Source organism: Phalaenopsis equestris, unplaced genomic scaffold, assembly GCF_001263595.1.
Source record: "Phalaenopsis equestris unplaced genomic scaffold, ASM126359v1 Scaffold000026, whole genome shotgun sequence".
Lineage (NCBI taxonomy): Eukaryota > Viridiplantae > Streptophyta > Magnoliopsida > Asparagales > Orchidaceae > Phalaenopsis > Phalaenopsis equestris.
In genome coordinates this window covers 80006-98525 of record NW_018164468.1, presented here as the reverse complement: position 1 = coordinate 98525, position 18520 = coordinate 80006, and the positions used below count along the sequence as shown (strand labels likewise).

The 18520-nt window shown below is 35.7% G+C and overlaps 2 protein-coding genes across 2 annotated transcripts in view; both read left to right on the top strand.

The window, feature by feature from the left end:
- Window positions 1–13315, top strand: part of LOC110018614 (protein GrpE) — a 26297-nt gene extending 12982 nt beyond the window's left edge. The window contains exons 4-5 of the mRNA XM_020715977.1: window positions 12207–12335; window positions 12957–13315. Coding sequence (XP_020571636.1) covers window positions 12207–12335; window positions 12957–13034 — 207 coding nt within the window. The 3' untranslated portion in view covers window positions 13035–13315. The remainder of the gene's footprint in view (window positions 1–12206; window positions 12336–12956) is intronic.
- Window positions 13316–14367: 1052 nt separating this feature from the next.
- Window positions 14368–15168, top strand: LOC110018615 (cytochrome b561 and DOMON domain-containing protein At5g48750-like). The gene has a single exon (XM_020715978.1). It carries the CDS (start codon window positions 14557–14559, stop codon window positions 15115–15117), a length of 561 nt encoding a protein of 186 aa, XP_020571637.1. The 5' UTR covers window positions 14368–14556; the 3' UTR covers window positions 15118–15168.
- The last annotated feature ends 3352 nt before the right edge of the window (window positions 15169–18520 follow it).

The following is an 18520-nucleotide window of genomic DNA, read 5'->3' as shown; positions in this document are numbered from 1 at the left end:
TTTTGGGGGGGGGGGGGGGTGTGAAGGTGGTGGAGAGATAATAATATCAAGAAAGAGTAGTTGGGATGATACTAGAACTATTAGGAAATTCAATGGAAAACGCAAAAGAAACTTTTATTTAATGTAAAGAGAGGGTTAAAACACAACACAATAGAAAATAATAACATAAAACATACACGACACAAGCAAACACCTCTATGGTGTATTTCAAGTATGGTAGAGGTCGGCGAGGTGGATCTGGTGACTTGAGACAACAAGGATGAATGCAGGAGAGGGGTTAACAAGGGTTGGAAGGTGAACTGGAGGAGGGGGCAGTAGGGTAGGGTGGCGAGAAGGTCTGTTTGGCGGCTGTGAAGTAGGTTGAAAGGTGGAGTAACAAGCTGAGAAGGTGGGACAACAAATGAGAAGATTCGTCGACACTTTAGGACGGTGGGCAACGAGCGGGGATATGCAGACAACAATGGGAAAGGCCGTAGGAGTGTGGCTGATGAGGGAAAACAGCGGCCGGAGGAACTGGCAGCAAGAAGGCGGTTAGGATGAATGCAAGAGAAGGGTTAGGGAAGATAAAATGAGAAGATACATCTCCACCTTGGTGTAGGATACACCTAGAGCATCACCATCTCGGATACAACCCTCAGAAGGGAAAATGACTCCACACAAGAAATCTGAAAGTAATCACAATATCACAGTAAGACCCCTCTTACAACCAGAAAACAACAATTTATGGACTCCTATTGGAGAAAAATAGGAAAGAGATAAAAAGGAAAAACTCACACACAAAAAGGAAGAGTTGGGAAGGCCAGAAGGATTTAGAGAAATAACAATTAAAAATTTTCTTTATGGAGGACTCCAAAGGAACGCTGTAGTTTTGTTGGATCGTATTCCAGCTTCGCAAACCCCTCTTCTGCCTTCACGATTTTTTGCGATCCCGCCTTCTCCCGTCTTTGTGATAGTATTTTGGGTTTTTGTCGTGTGCTTTCCAGCGCCTGCGATAGGGCGCTGTTTTAGCACCCGCGTTAGTCTCTCAGGGTTGGGGAAGTTTCGATCTCGTTTGTTAAACCTTTACGCTCTTGAAAGCTCGGTGTCAAGTCGGCGACGTTGAACGTGGTTCAAACGTTGTAGTCCCCTGACAGGTCGATCATGTAGGCATTGTCATTCCAAAGCACGTTTTAATAGAATAGATCTTCGTCCACCTTTGGCACGTCTTGAGCTGGAATTATAGGTAGACTAGTATTTCCGCAGCTCAGGTATCGAGCCATTCCAAGGTAACCTGCTTCTTCCACTCCTCATAATCACTTTAGTGCAGCTGAGGAACTGGTATCGGAGGGAAAATCAGTTATGGGGTGAAATTTGTGGCAAGTTGCACCCTTCTCACTAGCACGCACTCAGAAGAGGCCTCTTCACTATATGACTTGAATTTTTCGTCCCCATCAAACTCCTCAAGCCCATCACTAAGTTGTTGTTCTTCTCTCCTATATGGACATCTGAAGATGTGCCCCATGTTGGACTAAAAATACCCTCTGAATAACTCCGCATAATAATCCTGCCATGGCATAAAATAATTCCAATTCTGGCATGCTGGATCTCCCTACGTAGGGGTAACTCAGGAAGGGGTTATTCATATGAAAAATCTGCAATTTTCTTATTTGTGGTGGTCCTGTATCTGTGGTCGGCTTCTTGAATTCATGATCCTTTTGGACATCTAAGGTCAGTTCCACTGTTGTTCCTATCAATGCCTACAAATGGTATCTTGAGACACCACAGTTTCATCCTCTGCTTGAAAGCCCCTAACATCGAGATAACTACTTTCTAGAACAACTATTGTTACCTCAATTGAAATCTCTACCTCGGGGTCAACTGGAATTGGTCGTGTCTCTTCCAGGTTAGCTGACAATTTGTGGATCCTCTCTGAAGCCTGCTTCTTTGTCTGGATCACCGTTTATTTCTTCAACTGGAAGTTGGTCCTCCTTTATGTCTTTACCATCATCAGTGCCTGAGGTGTCTTTACACAAATTTTCGATAACGCTCTGCTCGATGAAGTAGATCACTCCCCTGGATGTGCATTCTGCTTCAACATGTTCAAATCCGTGGAACTTGTAATATTTTCTTGCTGTGACAGACTTGTGGATTGATTTCGCTGGATAGTAGAAAGGGGGGTCGCTTTGTGATGCAGTCTCTCTACTTCGAAAACCTAGTCTGCAATTTTTTGCGTAGTAATTTGGTATGAACTGGTGCCGTGTCTCCTTCTTCATCTTCATATCTTCCCGTTCCCTCTTTGACCTTTCGGATCATGGTCGTGGGTAGCCCCCTATTGGATTTCATCTTCTATGTCCGTTATCCATTACCAAAGTCCAGATCTCTCGCAAGATTTCCTCCCAGAAAGGCTCAGGCATGTATCTTATTGGCGGCATGACTAGAGTTTAGGGTTGAGAGATGAAAGAGGGTGTAGGTGACTCATTAACGGTGTACAAAATTTAATTTATTGTTGCTGATTTTTAAAGTCAGCAAGGGTTAATTAGGGCTAGGTCAAATTCTTGTTGGAGGTTTGAGAATCTGAAAGGAAAAATTTAGTGGAGGTGGCTTGGGCAGGGGCGGATGCTAGGAAACTTTAGGATGGGACTAGGGTTGACCTAGCTCTGATAACAAATAATACTGAAAATATTAGGAAATTCAATGAAAAAACTTGGGCAGGGGCGGATGCTAGGAAACTTTAGGATGTGACTAGGGTTGACCTAGCTCTGATAATAAATAATATTGAAAATATTAGGAAATTCAATGAAAAAAACAGAAAAAACTTTTATTAATGTAAGGAAAGGGTTACAAACACAACACAACAGAAAATAACAACACAAAACATACACCACACAAGCAAACACCTCTATGATGTATTTCAAGGGCGGTGGAGGTCGGCGAGGTGGATCTGGCGGGTTGGACAACAAGGATAAATGCAGGAGAGGGGTCAGTAGGGGTTGGAAGGTGAACTAGAGGAGGGGGCAGTAGGTCAGGGTGGTGGGAATGTCTGTTGGGCAGCTAGAAGGTAGAGTGGGAGGTAGAGTAGCAAGCTGGAAAAGTGGGACAGCAGTTGGGAAGACTTGCTGACACTTTAGGAGGGTGGAGAACAAGCTGGGAAGTGCAGGAAACAATGGGAAAGGCTGCCGGAGTGCGTTTGTTGAGGGAAATCAAGGGCCAGAGGAGCTGGCAGCAAACCGACGGCTAGGAGGAGTGGATACGAAGGGTTAGGGAAGATAAAAAGGAAAGATATATCATCACCTTGGAGTAGGATATAGCCGGAGCACAATAATCTCCTCGGATACAACCCGACAAAAAGGAAAAGGACTCCACACAAGAAATCTGAAAGAAAACACAGTAAGGATGAATGCAGGAGAGGGGTTAGCAGGGGTTGGAAGGTGAAGTGGAGGAGGGGGCAGCAGATTAGGGTGGTGGGAAGGTTTCTTGGGCAGCTAGAAGGTAGAGTGGGAGGTAGAGTAGCAAGTTGTGAAAGTGGGACAGCAGTTGGGAAGACTTGCCAACACTTTAGGAGGGTGGACAACAAGCTGGGAAGTGCAGGCAACAATGGTAAAGGCTGTCAAAGTGCGTTTGTTGAGGGAAATCAACGGTCGGAGGAGCTGACAGCAAATCGACAGCTATGAGGAGTGAATAAGAAGGGTTAGGGAAGATAAAAAGGGAAGATATATCATCACCTTGGAGTAGGATATAGCCGGAGCACAATCATCTCCTCGGATACAATCCGACAAAAAGGAAAAGGACTCCACACAAGAAATCTGAAAGAAAACACAGTAAGGATGAATGCAGGAGAGGGGTTAGCAGGGGTTGGAAGGTGAAGTGGAGGAGGGGGCAGCAGATTAGGGTGGTGGGAAGGTTTCTTGGGCAGCTAGAAGGTAGAGTGGGAGGTAGAGTAGCAAGGTGTGAAAGTGGGACAGCAGTTGGGAAGACTTGCCAACACTTTAGGAGGGTGGACAACAAGCTGGGAAGTGCAGGCAACAATGGTAAAGGCTGTCAAAGTGCGTTTGTTGAGGGAAATCAACGGTCGGAGGAGCTGACAGCAAATCGACAGCTATGAGGAGTGAATGAGAAGGGTTAGGGAAGATAAAAATGGAAGATATATCATCACCTTGGAGTAGGATATAACCGGAGCACCATCACCTCGGATACAACCCGACAAAAGGAAAAATGACTCCACAAAAAAAATCTGAAGAAAAAAACACAGCAAAAGACCCCATCTTATGAACAAAAAATAACAATTTATAGGCTCCCACTGATATATAACCGGAGCACCATCACCTCGAATACAACCCGACAAAAGGAAAAATGACTCCACAAAAGAAATCTGAAGAAAAAAAACACAGCAAAAGACCCCATCTTATGAGCAAAAGACCCCATCTTATTAACAATTTATAGGCTCCCACTGAAGAAGAATAGGAAGGAGATAGAAATGACAACTATCACACGAAAAGGAAGGGTTGGGGAGGCAAGAAGGATCTAGAGAAATAGCCATTAAAACTCACTAAAGGATGGTTGTAGTCCTGCTGGATCGCGATCCTGCCTTGCTAACCCCTCTTTTGCCTTCGCGATTTTTTGCGATCCCGCCTTCTCCCACATTTTCTCATGTGCTTTTCAGTGCTTGTGATAGGGCGTTGTTTTAGCGCCCGCGATAGAGGGGGGGAGAGGGGAGAGCACGCGTGCCTAACATACCTAATTTCATCTCCGTGAAGACAAGTCGGGACGGATATTGACAGCGAACAAAGTGTTAGAAACGATCTATTAGCAACTTCTAAGTGGTGTATAAATAACTGTTAGATATTAGGGGCTGTTTCAGTGCCCGCGATAGGGGGCTGTTTTAGTGCCTGCGATATATTAGCAACTTCTAGGGTCATTACCAAGCAACAACTTGAGTTATAAGTTTCCTGAGGAACTTGAAATTGTATTGTTTTTAAGTGTGCATTATTTCTAAGATCATTATAATCATAATGGTACTTGAAAATTTATTATTTTTAAGTATACAATCATTGTTTTGATACCATTTGATAGGAGCCGAGATGATTTTTCCATAGAAATTATGACAAACGAATATTTTATTGCAAAAAATCAAACAACTCAACACAAATACATAAGAGAAGCTCCTAGTTCGGTGATATCTCCCAAATCCTACAATTTTAGAGGAAGGAAATCTCTCTCAAACCCAAACCCTAAACCTAACCCTAAGACTTAAGACCAAATCTCATGCATGATCTTAATCCTCAGCATATTTCTACTAAAAAATAATAAATAATAATGACAAAATTGCACTTAGGCTAATATAAGACAAAATTACCTTATGCTAGGCACCGATGTAACATCCTAGTTTCTTATCCCGCATACGAGGAGATACTCCGGTGTAACATATTGTTTTTGTGCATATTCTTTGTTTCTCTTTCTCACGCCATCTCTGCTATGCAGCTACGGGTTCATCTCTTCCTCCCATAGTTTCTTGTTTGTTCAGTCTTTGCAAGTTTTTCTCTCTCATGTAGTTTCATCTCTGTCAGCGCTGTCTCTTCCTCGTTGTGGTTCTTCTTTGCCCCGCTGTGGAATTGTCATCTTTTTTGTCTTGTTAGGCCCTTTGTACGTTTTATTATTCCATAATATACCTAATATGCTACGCCCTCCCACCATTGCTACCACGCTAAATTGAGCTTTACGCGTGCGCACTAGCGCGCTTCTCACACGAAATGCATGTTTCGAACAATGCTTTTCAAAATATTGGTACACTCCCATGCGCACAACATAAATCTGGAGAAGAAAAGACCTCACAAAAATGAGGTCAACACGCATAACATAAATCCGTCGAAACCAAAATCAAGCCAATCAAAGGTACTGTAGTGCAATTTAGGTATGAATCAATGTGCCATTCACTTGCTTGCCAGTTCACCCAACATGATAAGGATGATGAATAAGATTATGCTTTACTGGATGATTTGAGACTTTATTTATGACAACGACAAAGATTATTTTGTTGACTAACTTAATTTCCCATGAAAACATAAGACATGAAAAAATAATGTAATATTTTAAATTTTATGTGTTTTAGGTGTTGAGCCTTTGAATTTTAAGTTTTTTTTTTGTGATATTTTATCTTTTAATTTAATAGTAATTCATTTTTATTTTTATTTTTATTTTGTTAATATTTTTTTTGTTATAATTTTAAATTGCTTGTGCCATGCTATGCGTCATGTGCTATGACTCTATAGAGACCTTTTTGCTATGGCGTGCTATTTGCCATTGCTAAGTGTAAGCTTCTTCTAGGTAAAAGGTGAAGGTTAATGTGCATAAATAACTAATCTTAACTTTATTGAGTGACCTTGTTCCTTATGGTATTGATAAAAGAATATGAACTTTAATTTATTTCGCAACAAGTTATTCTATCCATAGGGTATCTAGAAGCTCTTAAGTTATGATCATCAAAAGCATTGGTAAGTTTAATAAGTTTGAAACTCCAAATTGAACATTGCTCTATCTTCATTACTCAGAAAATTTTTGTTCAAATATTTGTTTGTATTTTTTGTATCCGTTTTTATATGAAGTAACATGATCTGGAACTTAGCCAATCATACATAAGGGGAAAAACATTTAACTAGTGAGATTAACTATTTTGAAGTGTGCTAAGTTAAAATTAATTAAAGATTTAAATGTTGCATTGGTTTAAGAAACTGGGTTGAGCAATGAAGCAGTGTTGCTTAATTTCTTCATTTCACAATGTTGTCGTACACAAAGTGCATGTTTCGAACAATGCTTTTCAAAATTTTGATACACACACAAATGCACGTTCATGCTGTAAATTTGTCCAAACCAGAACCAAGACAATTGAAGCTACTCTCTTGCAATTTAAGGATGAGCCGATGTGCCATTTTCTTGCTTGCAAGCTTCACTCATTGATAACGATGATGTAGATGATTATGCTTTCTGAGACAATTTGAAACTTTTTGTTTTATGACAATGATGAAGATTATTTGGTTGACTAATTTAATTTCTTCTGAAAATATAAGACATGCAAACATAATGTAATATTTTAAATTTTGAGTGATTGAGGTGTGGAGCAGTTGAATTTAAGTATTATTTTTAATTTTTTATGATATTTTTTCTTTTAATTTAATATTATTTCATATTTACATTTATTTTCTTAATAATAATTTTTTTTTAAAATGTTTAAACTGGTTGTGCCTCGGGTTGTAATCGTGCTGAGTCAAGATTGGACTTGGCTTGGTTGAATGATAAGTTAATCATGTTCATTTCAAGTTTGAGCTAAACTTTCAAATATTTGTTATACTTGGTTTGCTTGAACCTTTAATGATCATATTGTACTTGGCTTATTTATATTATTTAAACAAGCTAAGTATTCCATTTTCATATAAAGTAAAAAATGAGATTTGTAATTGATTTTTCATATAAAAAGCTCAAATGAGTACTTGATTTTTATATAAAATAATTAAAAAAATAATTTTATAAATTTTAAAAAATAAGCAATTGAATAAATTTTAAATTAGCATCTAACTAGTTTATACCAAGTAAATAAAATAATATATAAGTTGTAAGTGTGCTTTATTACAGCGAAATAACATAAATATGTACTAATAAATTAGTTCATTTGAATAAAAATAAGAAAAAGTCACATTAAATTTATATGCATATTGATATTAAATTGTAATATATTACTGTTAAATGTATAATAAATAAATTTTAGTTAATCTAATTTATTTAAATAATATCTTATATAAGTATAGAATATTTAATAGGTTATTTGTTGAACAACAAACTAGCCTGTTCATGAACATTAACAAGTGAGTTGGATTATGTTCAAATTTGGTTCATTTAACCTTCAAGTTTTAACAAAATTTTCAAATTCATTTATATACTATTTTGAACAAACATGATCGAATATTAATCAACCCAAATTCGAGTTCATCAAGTGCATTGGTTCATTTACAACCCTACTTGTGCCATGCCATGCACCGTGTGCTATGGATATTTAAAGACTTTTTGCTATGGCGTGTTATTTGCCATTTACAAGTTTAAGCTTCTCCTAGGTACAAGATGAAGGTTAATGTACATAAATACCAAATCTTCACCTTGTTGAGGAGTGACCTTGTTTCTTCTTGTATTGAGAAAAGAATATGTTCTTTAATTTATTTTGCAATAAGTTTTTCTATCCGTAGGGTATGTTGATGCTATAAAGTCATGATAAAAAACATTAGCAAGTTCAAAGAAGTTAGAAACTCCAAATTAATCATTGCTCTATCTTCAATACTTGAAAAGTTTGTTCAAATACTTTTTTGTATCATTTGTATCTTTATGTCTATATATAAAGTAAAACGATTTTGAGCTTTATTTAGCCAAGCATGCCTACAAAACCGAAGGGGAAAAATTTTAAATATGTGAGATTAACTATTGTGAAGTGGGCTAAGTTAAGATTAATTTAAAATTTAGCTAAGTTAAGATTAATTAAAAATTTAGATTTTACCTCAAATTAAGAGAGTGGGTTGAGCACAGAAGCCAAGTGTTAGCTTTATTTCTTCATTTCACAAGGATGTCATACACAACGTGGGTTACTTGTTACCTCTCTTTCTTTCATATCAATACATTATCGTTTGCATATAATCAATCATATGATCTTGCATGTCATACCCAATGTGGTTGCAAGGCTTATTTATATTAGCTATATATTGGTTGTATAAAAAAAAGGGAAAATGGACATACTTAACACACAATTCTTATGTATTTACACATCTCATACTTAAACTTTTATATGTAGACACATAAGACTTAGGTAGTTTAAATTGATGCATTCACTTTTAAATAGTGGTAATAGGCTATTTTTTATGTGATATTAAAGATTTGAGTGTTGTGTCTGAGATTTGAGTGTTGATTTGAGTGTTGTGTCTGTAAATATGAAAGTTTAGGTGTGAGATACGTAAATATAAAAGAATTGGGTGCTATGTATGTAAATGCCCTTAAAATAAAATAATCTAGTCTATTTTGTCACACCATAAATCATCCAATCTCTTGTATTTCTCAAATTTAGCCTTCTCCATATCATATTGTTGATTCTTACTCCACTTTTCATTAATTATCATAGTTTAAAGTTCTTATTTTATAGCTTTGAATCACCTAAGCTTAATGATTGTCAATGCGAAAGGAGTATTATGTATAACCAATATTTTAGATTCTCAAAATTATTAAAAATTCAAAGCCTTTTTGAGTGATTGACCATGGAGTTATTATCTAATTTGCATCGCTTGCAATGCTTTTGATCTGTAAGTGATCTCATTAATTTTATATTCTTTGGGGCATAAATAATATTTAATGCTAGCTTCAATCTATACGACTTAAAAAGTCCAAAAAAATATGGGGGATTTAGGTCTTAGTTATTATTGGTGTTGTTTCATACATTCGTGCATTGCAGTGATTACTTGAGCAGCTCCCATAATTACTTATTCGATATGATTTGAACTATAAAATTAATTTTATAACCGTAATCTCCATTTAATAACTCAAAAAACTAATTAGAGGTTTTATTTGTGTATTGATCAATCACTTATTCGATATGATTTGAACTATAAAATTAATTTTATAACTATAATCTCCATTTAATAACTCCAAAAATTAATTAAAGGTTTTATTTGTGTATTGGTCAATTTTCACCTACAATAGTAACTTTATTTTTGTTTGAAGTTTCTTTTATTGGATCAAGCTTTTTTTTTCAATTTTGGCTCTTTCCTGTTAAGAAGTGCTATTCTAAAAAAATTGTAGCTGATAGGATCTATCCAGGGGGAGTGCTATTTGCTACATAAAATAATAAAAAAAAGCTAAAATAATATGTATTTATACTAAAGAAAATGGAATAGAAGTTGCGTAAAAATGCTAAAATAGTATGAATTCTTTGCTATAGGAAATGGAAGGGAGGTTGAATAAAACATGGAACAATTTTTTCTTCCAGTGTTCTCTAGTTTGCAAATTTCATGCTTTTGTAATTGCTATATTTAATCTAAACATTTTCCGCTTTTTTTGGATTATGGCCTTTTATCTTAAATAAATTTTCATTTGAATGTTAGCTAGAATATTGATTCACTTGATTAAGCCACTTTGGTAAGAAGCAATTCTTAAATGTTTTTGTTCATCATTTGCATCTATTTTTTGTAATTTTTGAAGTTGTATTGATGCAATTTTTTGGGTAGAATTGGATGCCTTCTAGTATTGTCTGCGCAAGCATGAACTCATCATAGAAATGTCCCTTTATATTTTTCTCAACAAAACCATCATTAAATTTCTATAATTTTTCTATCTCAATCTCTCTTGCTTTGTCTAATTTGGTTATACATATCATACAATGGCTTATTACCCTCCTCTATGAGATTATTACTAATTACATCGGTTCCTATTTCTGAAGTCATTCTCCTATTATACAATACAAAGAATATAAGATTAATAGCTATACATTGGACACACCTAAAACTAGGACACAATTAAAACTAAAAGGGAAATTTACATACATAGCACACAATTCTTATGTATTTACATATCTTTCACCTAAACTTGCATATTTACATATATGGCAGTTTGGTGTTTTAGACCTATGCATTTTAAACCTATGCATGAAAGGTTGTATTTCACTTTTAAAAAGTGGTAATGGTGTTATTTTTATGCGATGTTGAAGACTTGAGTGTAAATATCAAAATGTAGGTCACTTTTAAAAAGTGGTAATAGTGTTATTTTTATGCGATGTTAAAGACTCGAGTGTAAATATCAAAATGTAGGTTGTGAGATATGTACTACATAAGAATTGTGTGCTGTTTATGTCAAAGCCCCTTAAAAGGGACATTATTTTCTGTTGGTACTTCCACACATTGGAAGCACTAAACCATTTTGAAATAAGAGCTCAAAAACTATAAGCTGTAATTGCCAGTTTTTTGAATATTTTTCCAATCTGAGGCGAAAGTTTCAATCTGAATTTTGACTTCAAATCTATGTCTATAATTCTATGAAGAAATGCAAGTTTTATTATTTGTTTCTTTTTAGTGATAGATTTTCTACAATTCGTACTTCGGTTAACTGCTCATTCTTTTGGCTATGTTTTTTGAATGTTTATGCTGTCCTCCAATTGTATGTGCTAAGACAATATTGTGGCAAAATGCTCCCCAGTAATTTCATTGAGATTTTTGTTTGTCACAGAGTCGTAGAGACGGTAATACAAATGTGAAATTTACATGGTCATCATTTATACATAAACTAGAGCCAACTTTTCAAATTATAGATATATCATCTGAGTTTTATTCTTAAGAGCAGAATGTCATTCACTTAATTTTCCAACCGTTGGTTTAATAATTTGGCTAGTTTAATTTACTAGGAAAATAGCATGTTTTCCGACTCTGCAAGAAAAGATGAAAATAACATTTACTGATCACATATGTGCACAATGTTCCCTAAGAACAAATAATTTTGTCCTATGAATTATTCAATGACAAATAGCTGTAAATTTATAGGTCTAGTTACCGCTATTTTACTTTTAAATGAAAGTTTGATGAATCATATTTCCCATAATTTGAGTGCTATAATTTATGCAGTGTTGCCAATGCTTGTTTGTGATTTGTCAAAATAAGAATTTCTGGAACTTCCATTTAGAAAATTAAAAAAAAAATTGACGTGCCAATGATGATGTCTTATGAGTCTTGATGCTCTTTAGAAAGCGTGCGTGCTGCATATTTATCCTTACCATTTGCGAAGCTAATCTATTGAATTTCAACATATCTCCTGTTCTAACAGAAAATTTCATTTTTACATGCACAAATTTTTATTTTTTTAAACCGGTTTTATATTAATTTAAACGAATAAAATATGCTCTTCTTTCTTATATATCTAAGGAACTTACGGGATACGTTTCATATGAACACCTCTTCGGCAATGCATTGCTTTCACAAACATACTGATCATAGAAAGGAACTATGCTGTAACATATTTTGAAGTTCTCTAATTTTGGAATTCAGTAATGGGCATGTCTTCCTTTTATCCGTCTTTTGTGAACTTTTTATAATCTATCATCTTCTGTAATACTTCAATGAAGCATTTTGATAATTGTCTTTATATTGGAAATCTAGCACTTCTTCAAATTACTACACAACAACTTCATCCCAAGGAACTTCCGCTGGTTTTTCTTTCAGGTTTTCAGGAAGTTTGGGATTCAAAAATATGATCCGTTGAATGAAAATTTTGATCCGCACCAACATAATGCAGTCTTTGAATTACCTGATGCGTCGAAACCACTTGGAGTAGTAGTTGTTGTTTTGAAGGTATGCATTTTTAAAACTTCTGCACTTCTTAATAGAATTTATTCGCAAGTTTTTTCGTCTGCGACGCCTAGATGTATTGGCAATGCTTGGATTGGTTTCAATTGAGACATTTCTATGACATCCTTGGTGTATTTACTTGTTTGAGTAAACCCATTGCATGTCCCAGATGTTCAGGACTTGAAAAGCAAAGTAAATTTACATAAATACAACATAATTATGATGTATTTACATATCTAAAACTTAAAGTACTCTCATAATTGCATATATAAAAAACACTCAAAGTTTTAATTTCACATAAAAAATATCATTACTATTAACTTTTTATAAGTAAAATATACATTTTCATGCATAAGTTTATTTTACATGCATGCCAACCAATTCCTATGAATTTGCATATCTAACGCCTAAATTTTACTTTTTATATCTGTAACACCCAAAACTTTAATATCACGTAAAATCGAGTCATTTTACCTTCTAAAAGCTGAAATTAAAGTTTCTCAGATATGCAAATACATAAAAGTTGGGTGTTATGTATGTAAATCTTCTCACATTTATAATAAACTTATTGAATATTTATTTTCTATTGCTAATTAACCACATCTCTGTTATTTCATGGTGCAGCCGGGTTATATGATACATGACCGTGTCCTCCGTCCAGCCGAAGTTGGCGTAAGCAAAGCACCCCCTGATGAAAGTTAGAGACTAACATATATATATACATTTTTTCCTTCATTTTTTGTTGTCAGGTTTTAGGGTGGATTTGGTAAATGAAATGAACTGAATATGGTATTATTTATCAAAGTAATAACTGTATGTTGGCAAAATATGCAAATATTTTTTTTTTTTATTTTTAATCGGCTGTTTGTCTCTTTCATTGTTAATGGTGCCATCTGCATGAGGATGAAGGCTGAAGTTTTGCTGTAAGACCATTTGAGTTTCTCAAATGAAATGTATGAGGTACTGCTTCTCTTTTATTTAATGGTGAATATGCAAATTAGTGTTTGCCTGTTTTATATGGTTTTAAAAGTTATGATTATGGCTTTGATTCGAAAATAATTATTTCACTTGTTCAAAAACTTTAATGTATTAGACTATTGGTGTGTTTGACGCTGTTTGTGATTATTCAGATAAGCATCTTATCTTGAAACGCGGTCTGCTGGTGGCCCGGTGGGTTCGACCCGCTACCTGCGTTTAGTGTAAAAACCCAACCGTGTTTCCAGATAACCAGACGGCGAGACAGCGTCTTGAAAATGCCACCCGCACTTATAAGCTGTCCCAAACGAGCCCTATGTTTTTTAAAGTATGGATGCTTTTAGTTATAAAAAGTGAGCATTTTTGTTTTTTCTTTGGGTTTTCTTACAATGTGTTATTAAATTCTGTCGTTTTAAAAGAAAATTTATGCATTTGAAATTTACATAAAAAAAAATTCTTATAAAATTCTATATCCAACATTATAAAGTATGTAATATTAAAATATTATGAAGTTTTAAATTAAATATAAAAATCAGATTTATGATGTGTTTCAGAAGAATTTATACAACTTAAATGTTAAAATTTTAATTATCCTAATTGTTTAATTAAACAAGTTATAATTTAACTTTTAGAATTAAAAAAAAGTTTATTTTTATAACTATTAATTCATTAACTAATAATGAAAGATGGGTCATCCACTTATAAAAAAAAAAAAATTAAAACATTAAAATAACCATAAATAAAAAAAAAATAATTATATTACTATATATTTTATCTTCTCATCTTCATATCCACTTAATGATGATGTAATATTTTTTCATATTACACCATTCCTTTTCTCCTCTCTCTCTCTCTCTCTCTCTCTCTCTCTCTCTCTCTCTCTCTCTCTCTCTCTCTCTCTCTCTCTCTCTCTCTCTCTCTGCCCACGCCTAGATATATATATATATATATATATATTGATGAACAAACTCAACCTAAACTCCCTACTATATCATTTTTTATATTCTCCTCTAAGATTCCCCATTCTCTCATCTCCTTCCCACTCCCCTGCCCCCATAATTAAACTCATTCTCTGCACATCTCTCAAGCCTTCCACACCTCACAAACACATTAGCTCAACTCATCAAAGCTAGTGCATGCAACCATATACAAATTCCCCATATTTCTAAACTACTAAACAACTTCCACTTCCCCAATAAAACTATAAAGTCCCCCTCCACCTCCTTCCCTCACCTGCAACCTAACAATAATGCATCCCTCTCTCCTCCCAACCATCCTCTTCCTCCTCCTCTCCTTCCTCCCCTCTCTCTTCGCCGCCACCGACTCCTGCTCCTCCTACACCTTCTCCACCGACGAATCCTTCGACTCATGCATCGACCTCCCCTATCTCAACGCCGCCCTCCACTGGACTTACGCGCCGAAACCCGGCACCCTCCGTGCCGCCTTTCGCGCTTCGCATGCCAGTGATGGTTGGGTGGCGTGGGGCATCAATCCTATTGCGTCGAAGATGATAGGCACGCAGGCCCTCGTCGCCTTCCGCCACTCGAACGGTAGCCTGATTGCTTATCCGACGTCGATCGATAGTTATGCGCCGGACATGTCGCCGGGGGAGCTCGCTCTGCCGGTTTATAACCTGCAGGCTGACTATGTGGATGAGGAGATGATAATATATGTGACTTTGGGGGTGTGGAATAGTAGTGATGTGAATCATGTGTGGCAGGTTGGGAGTAATGTTGTTAAGGATAGGCCGCAGAAGCATAAGATATTTGGTGAGAATTTGAAGTCTGTGGGAACAATAAGTTTTATCTGATCAAGTGGTGTTTTGTTGGATGTGTTCTTGAGAAGTTTGTTTTTTATTTAATGGAGGTATTTTAAAATTTAATTTGAGATTTCAGGAGATAAAAAAATTAAAATAAAATAAAATAAATTTCATATGTTCAGTTTTTTTTTTTTTTTGTAGATAAATTTAATTTTTTAATCATATTATTATTATTCAAGTTTTCAGTTTTTTTTGGATTAATAGAAATTAAAACCGATTTAAGAATTGAATATATTTAAAATTCTAAAACAAAAAAAAATCAAATCTTTATTTTAAAACCAAACAGGATCAACCAAATGAGCTCAGTCCAGTTCGATCTTTTTGGTTTTGATCAAATAATGCACACCCCCATATTGATTGTGGTTCAAAATTTTCTATGCACCCAAAAATAGTCTGCCCAAATTTCAAGATAATTTGACAGTCTATATTAAAACAAATAAATATGACGAGAAGCTACAAATATTCTTAAAGCTTATAAACTAAATAAGCACCAGTCAACCATTAGCCAGCCGACCGAAGACTGGCGACTGAACAAAAATAAACACACATTCACGCCAACGACCAAACAAAGGTCAAGTTCGCCAAACAATCTCACCACTACCAACGTGAAGCTCTCTCAACAACTTTCTTTAATGATCTCTAGAAATAACCAAAGAACAAGTGAGCCAAACCCTATGGCCAATCGACTTCCTTTCTCAAAGTTCGACCAACACCCCAGAGCAAAGGCCAACTGACATCCAAGTAAAATAGCGGAACAACACCAACTTGGTCATCTGACTTGAGAACCCTCTGACCATAAGGTCCAACTATATTAAAATATGCCAAAATCAATTCGGAATATAAAAAAAAACATGATAAATGACAATAATTTCCTATATATAACGCTCCTATGTATGTAGGGGCAAACGTGTAATTTTTTTCTTTTGATCCTTTATCTTCTATAAATAGGGTTCCATAGGTTATATTAAGGGATTTTTGGCTCTTCACCATAAAATCATACCTTTTAAGGAGATCTATTTCACCATTTCACTTGTAACTCCCAAGTTGCAATATATAAAATGGGACATAGAGCTCGGGAATACCCTAGTTCGCCTCTATGGGGGCAAGTTTATGTATGTTCTTTTTTTTCTTTCTCCCCAACTCTACTTCCCCCTCAATATTCCTGACACTCTAATCCTTATACATGCCTCACATGACAAATTTGGATTCCTACAACCAAGAAGAGAAGCAACACCAATGAGGAGAAATCAATCTCAAATATATTCTTAAACAGTGCAACAAATTTGGAGCTTGGAACATTGTTTCTGTCATCTTTCTAGAGGATTTGGTTAGGAGGCAAGTACCTCAAAAAGGATATTTGGCTTCTGATGATCGAAATGAGTCGACCAACTGAACATGCACACTGCTCGGTCAACTCCAAGCGACTCACACACTACTCTGCATATAAAGGGAGTGGTACTTCAAAAAACTTTTCCACTGTTATGAAAATTTTTTCTGATGTCTTAATCAATCCAATTAGCACTTTGGAATTAGAATCCAAGAAATCACATCAACAACAAATCAAACCAAAGAGGTTCAGTAAGCAGAATAGTCCACAATGCTCCTGCATAAAAAATTCTTGTTCTTCAATTGAATTGAATAAAGCTTTTAAAGAGATCTCCTACCCAATAGATAAGCTTCACAAATAATAAGGCACAAATCATTCCAATAGTGAGTCTTGGTGGTCACCCGCATGCGAAGGTAGCTACAAGGTCTACCTAAGTCATGGCAAAGGAGAGGATCGATCGAGATGATAATCCGAGCAAGTAATTTATAGCTGAAAAATTCAAAAAACGAGCCATATGATAATATCAAAAAATAGAGGTGACTAAAAATGACACTATAGATGTCCAATTGACGCCCTAACGACAAAATCAAACCATAAGGCCAAGCATAAAAAGCTAGTCTCAAAGCTCAATGTGGATATAGAATTGGAGGAGGTTCCCTTCCTGGTAGCAAGTCTCAGTGATTACACCTGTGAAGACAATAACAATATCCACCTAATTCCTGGGGAAAGGAGTGATTAACTGAGATGACAAATCTGACTGAAGCAAAATGAAATACGCAGTATAAGACTTGTGTCGAGTCATGCCTAATAAAAAAATGACCAAAGATATTTATCAAGGTTTGAGTAATCCATCAAACACAAACACTCATTACCAAAAAATTAATGCAAATAAATGATAAGGGAAAAATAGTAAACAATATGAAAAATGATTGAATGGTTTCATTCATTTCAAACTAAAGTAATATACAAATATTTTATGTATACAAAATAATTCATTTACATAAGAATTACAAAAAGTTGCTTCTAGAAAAAATAAATTGCTAAGTCTTAGGAAGCCAATCACCACTACCAACGTGAAGCTCTCTCAACAACTTTTCCAAAAATCTTTAATGATCTAACTAGAAGATCCTCCTTCACATTTGATGTTTGATTCATCTCCACAAGAACCCTCGTAACTAGTGTAAAGAGCAACAAATTTATTTATGTCAACATACTTCGGGTCAACCAAGCCTGACTGAATGGATCTATCAATTAATGTGATGTTGTCGATTTGAAGTTCCTCACTTAGAATCTTTTCCTATTTTGGGCGGGAGGAAAGTGCCTCCAAGGACTCCTCCTAGGTCTTCATCGTCTCCATCATCATTTCTAGCTTCTAATTCTCTTGTTCGATGATCAACCGAAGATCAGAAAGAGTAGAAATCTGCTCCTTGATCACTGATAGCTTTTTCTCGACCACCATCACTTGATTTTTAAACTTCTTAGCATATTTGATCAAGTTATAAACCCTTTCCACAATGGCAACCCCCTTCATTTTAGCCTGGTTTAATACCATCATATGGAGGTGTGAAAGCTTCAAGTGGTATCGAATGACTTTCTTGTACAACTCGAGCTGCTCAAGAGGTTAAAGAGACTTAACAAATGTGCAACCAAATAACCTCCTCAAAAGTAAACTGGTAGGCTTCAGTAGATAAAAAACTAATATACCAGCCCAGTGACTAGTCGATGGATGTGAACTAGCCATAAAAAAAAACTCCAGAGCTTAGTCCCCAGACTCTTAGAGGAAACCGAGTTGACTAGAGAACCCTTCCTCCTCTTTTGGTATGAAATAGAGCTTTGAGGAGTCGACTCTGCGACTAGCTCCTTCCCCCCATGACGTTGCACTTCATCTGGAGACACTGCATTTGGATATCTGCCAGACTCGATATGAGCAGTAGAGGTAGGCCGACCGCCTCGCTTCCAGCGAATGAATTATCTTGGTGAGGCACACTCGACTATGCTCTTGCCCCTTCCTCAAAAGATTCTTCCTCAAAACCACTCTCCTCGGGGAGGCCAGATGACCCCCCCCCC

What these genes read in the sequence shown, in the direction of transcription:
- LOC110018615 (XM_020715978.1), top strand. Translation starts at nt 14,557, where the DNA reads ATGCATCCCTCTCTCCTCCCAACCATCCTCTTCCTCCTCCTCTCCTTC.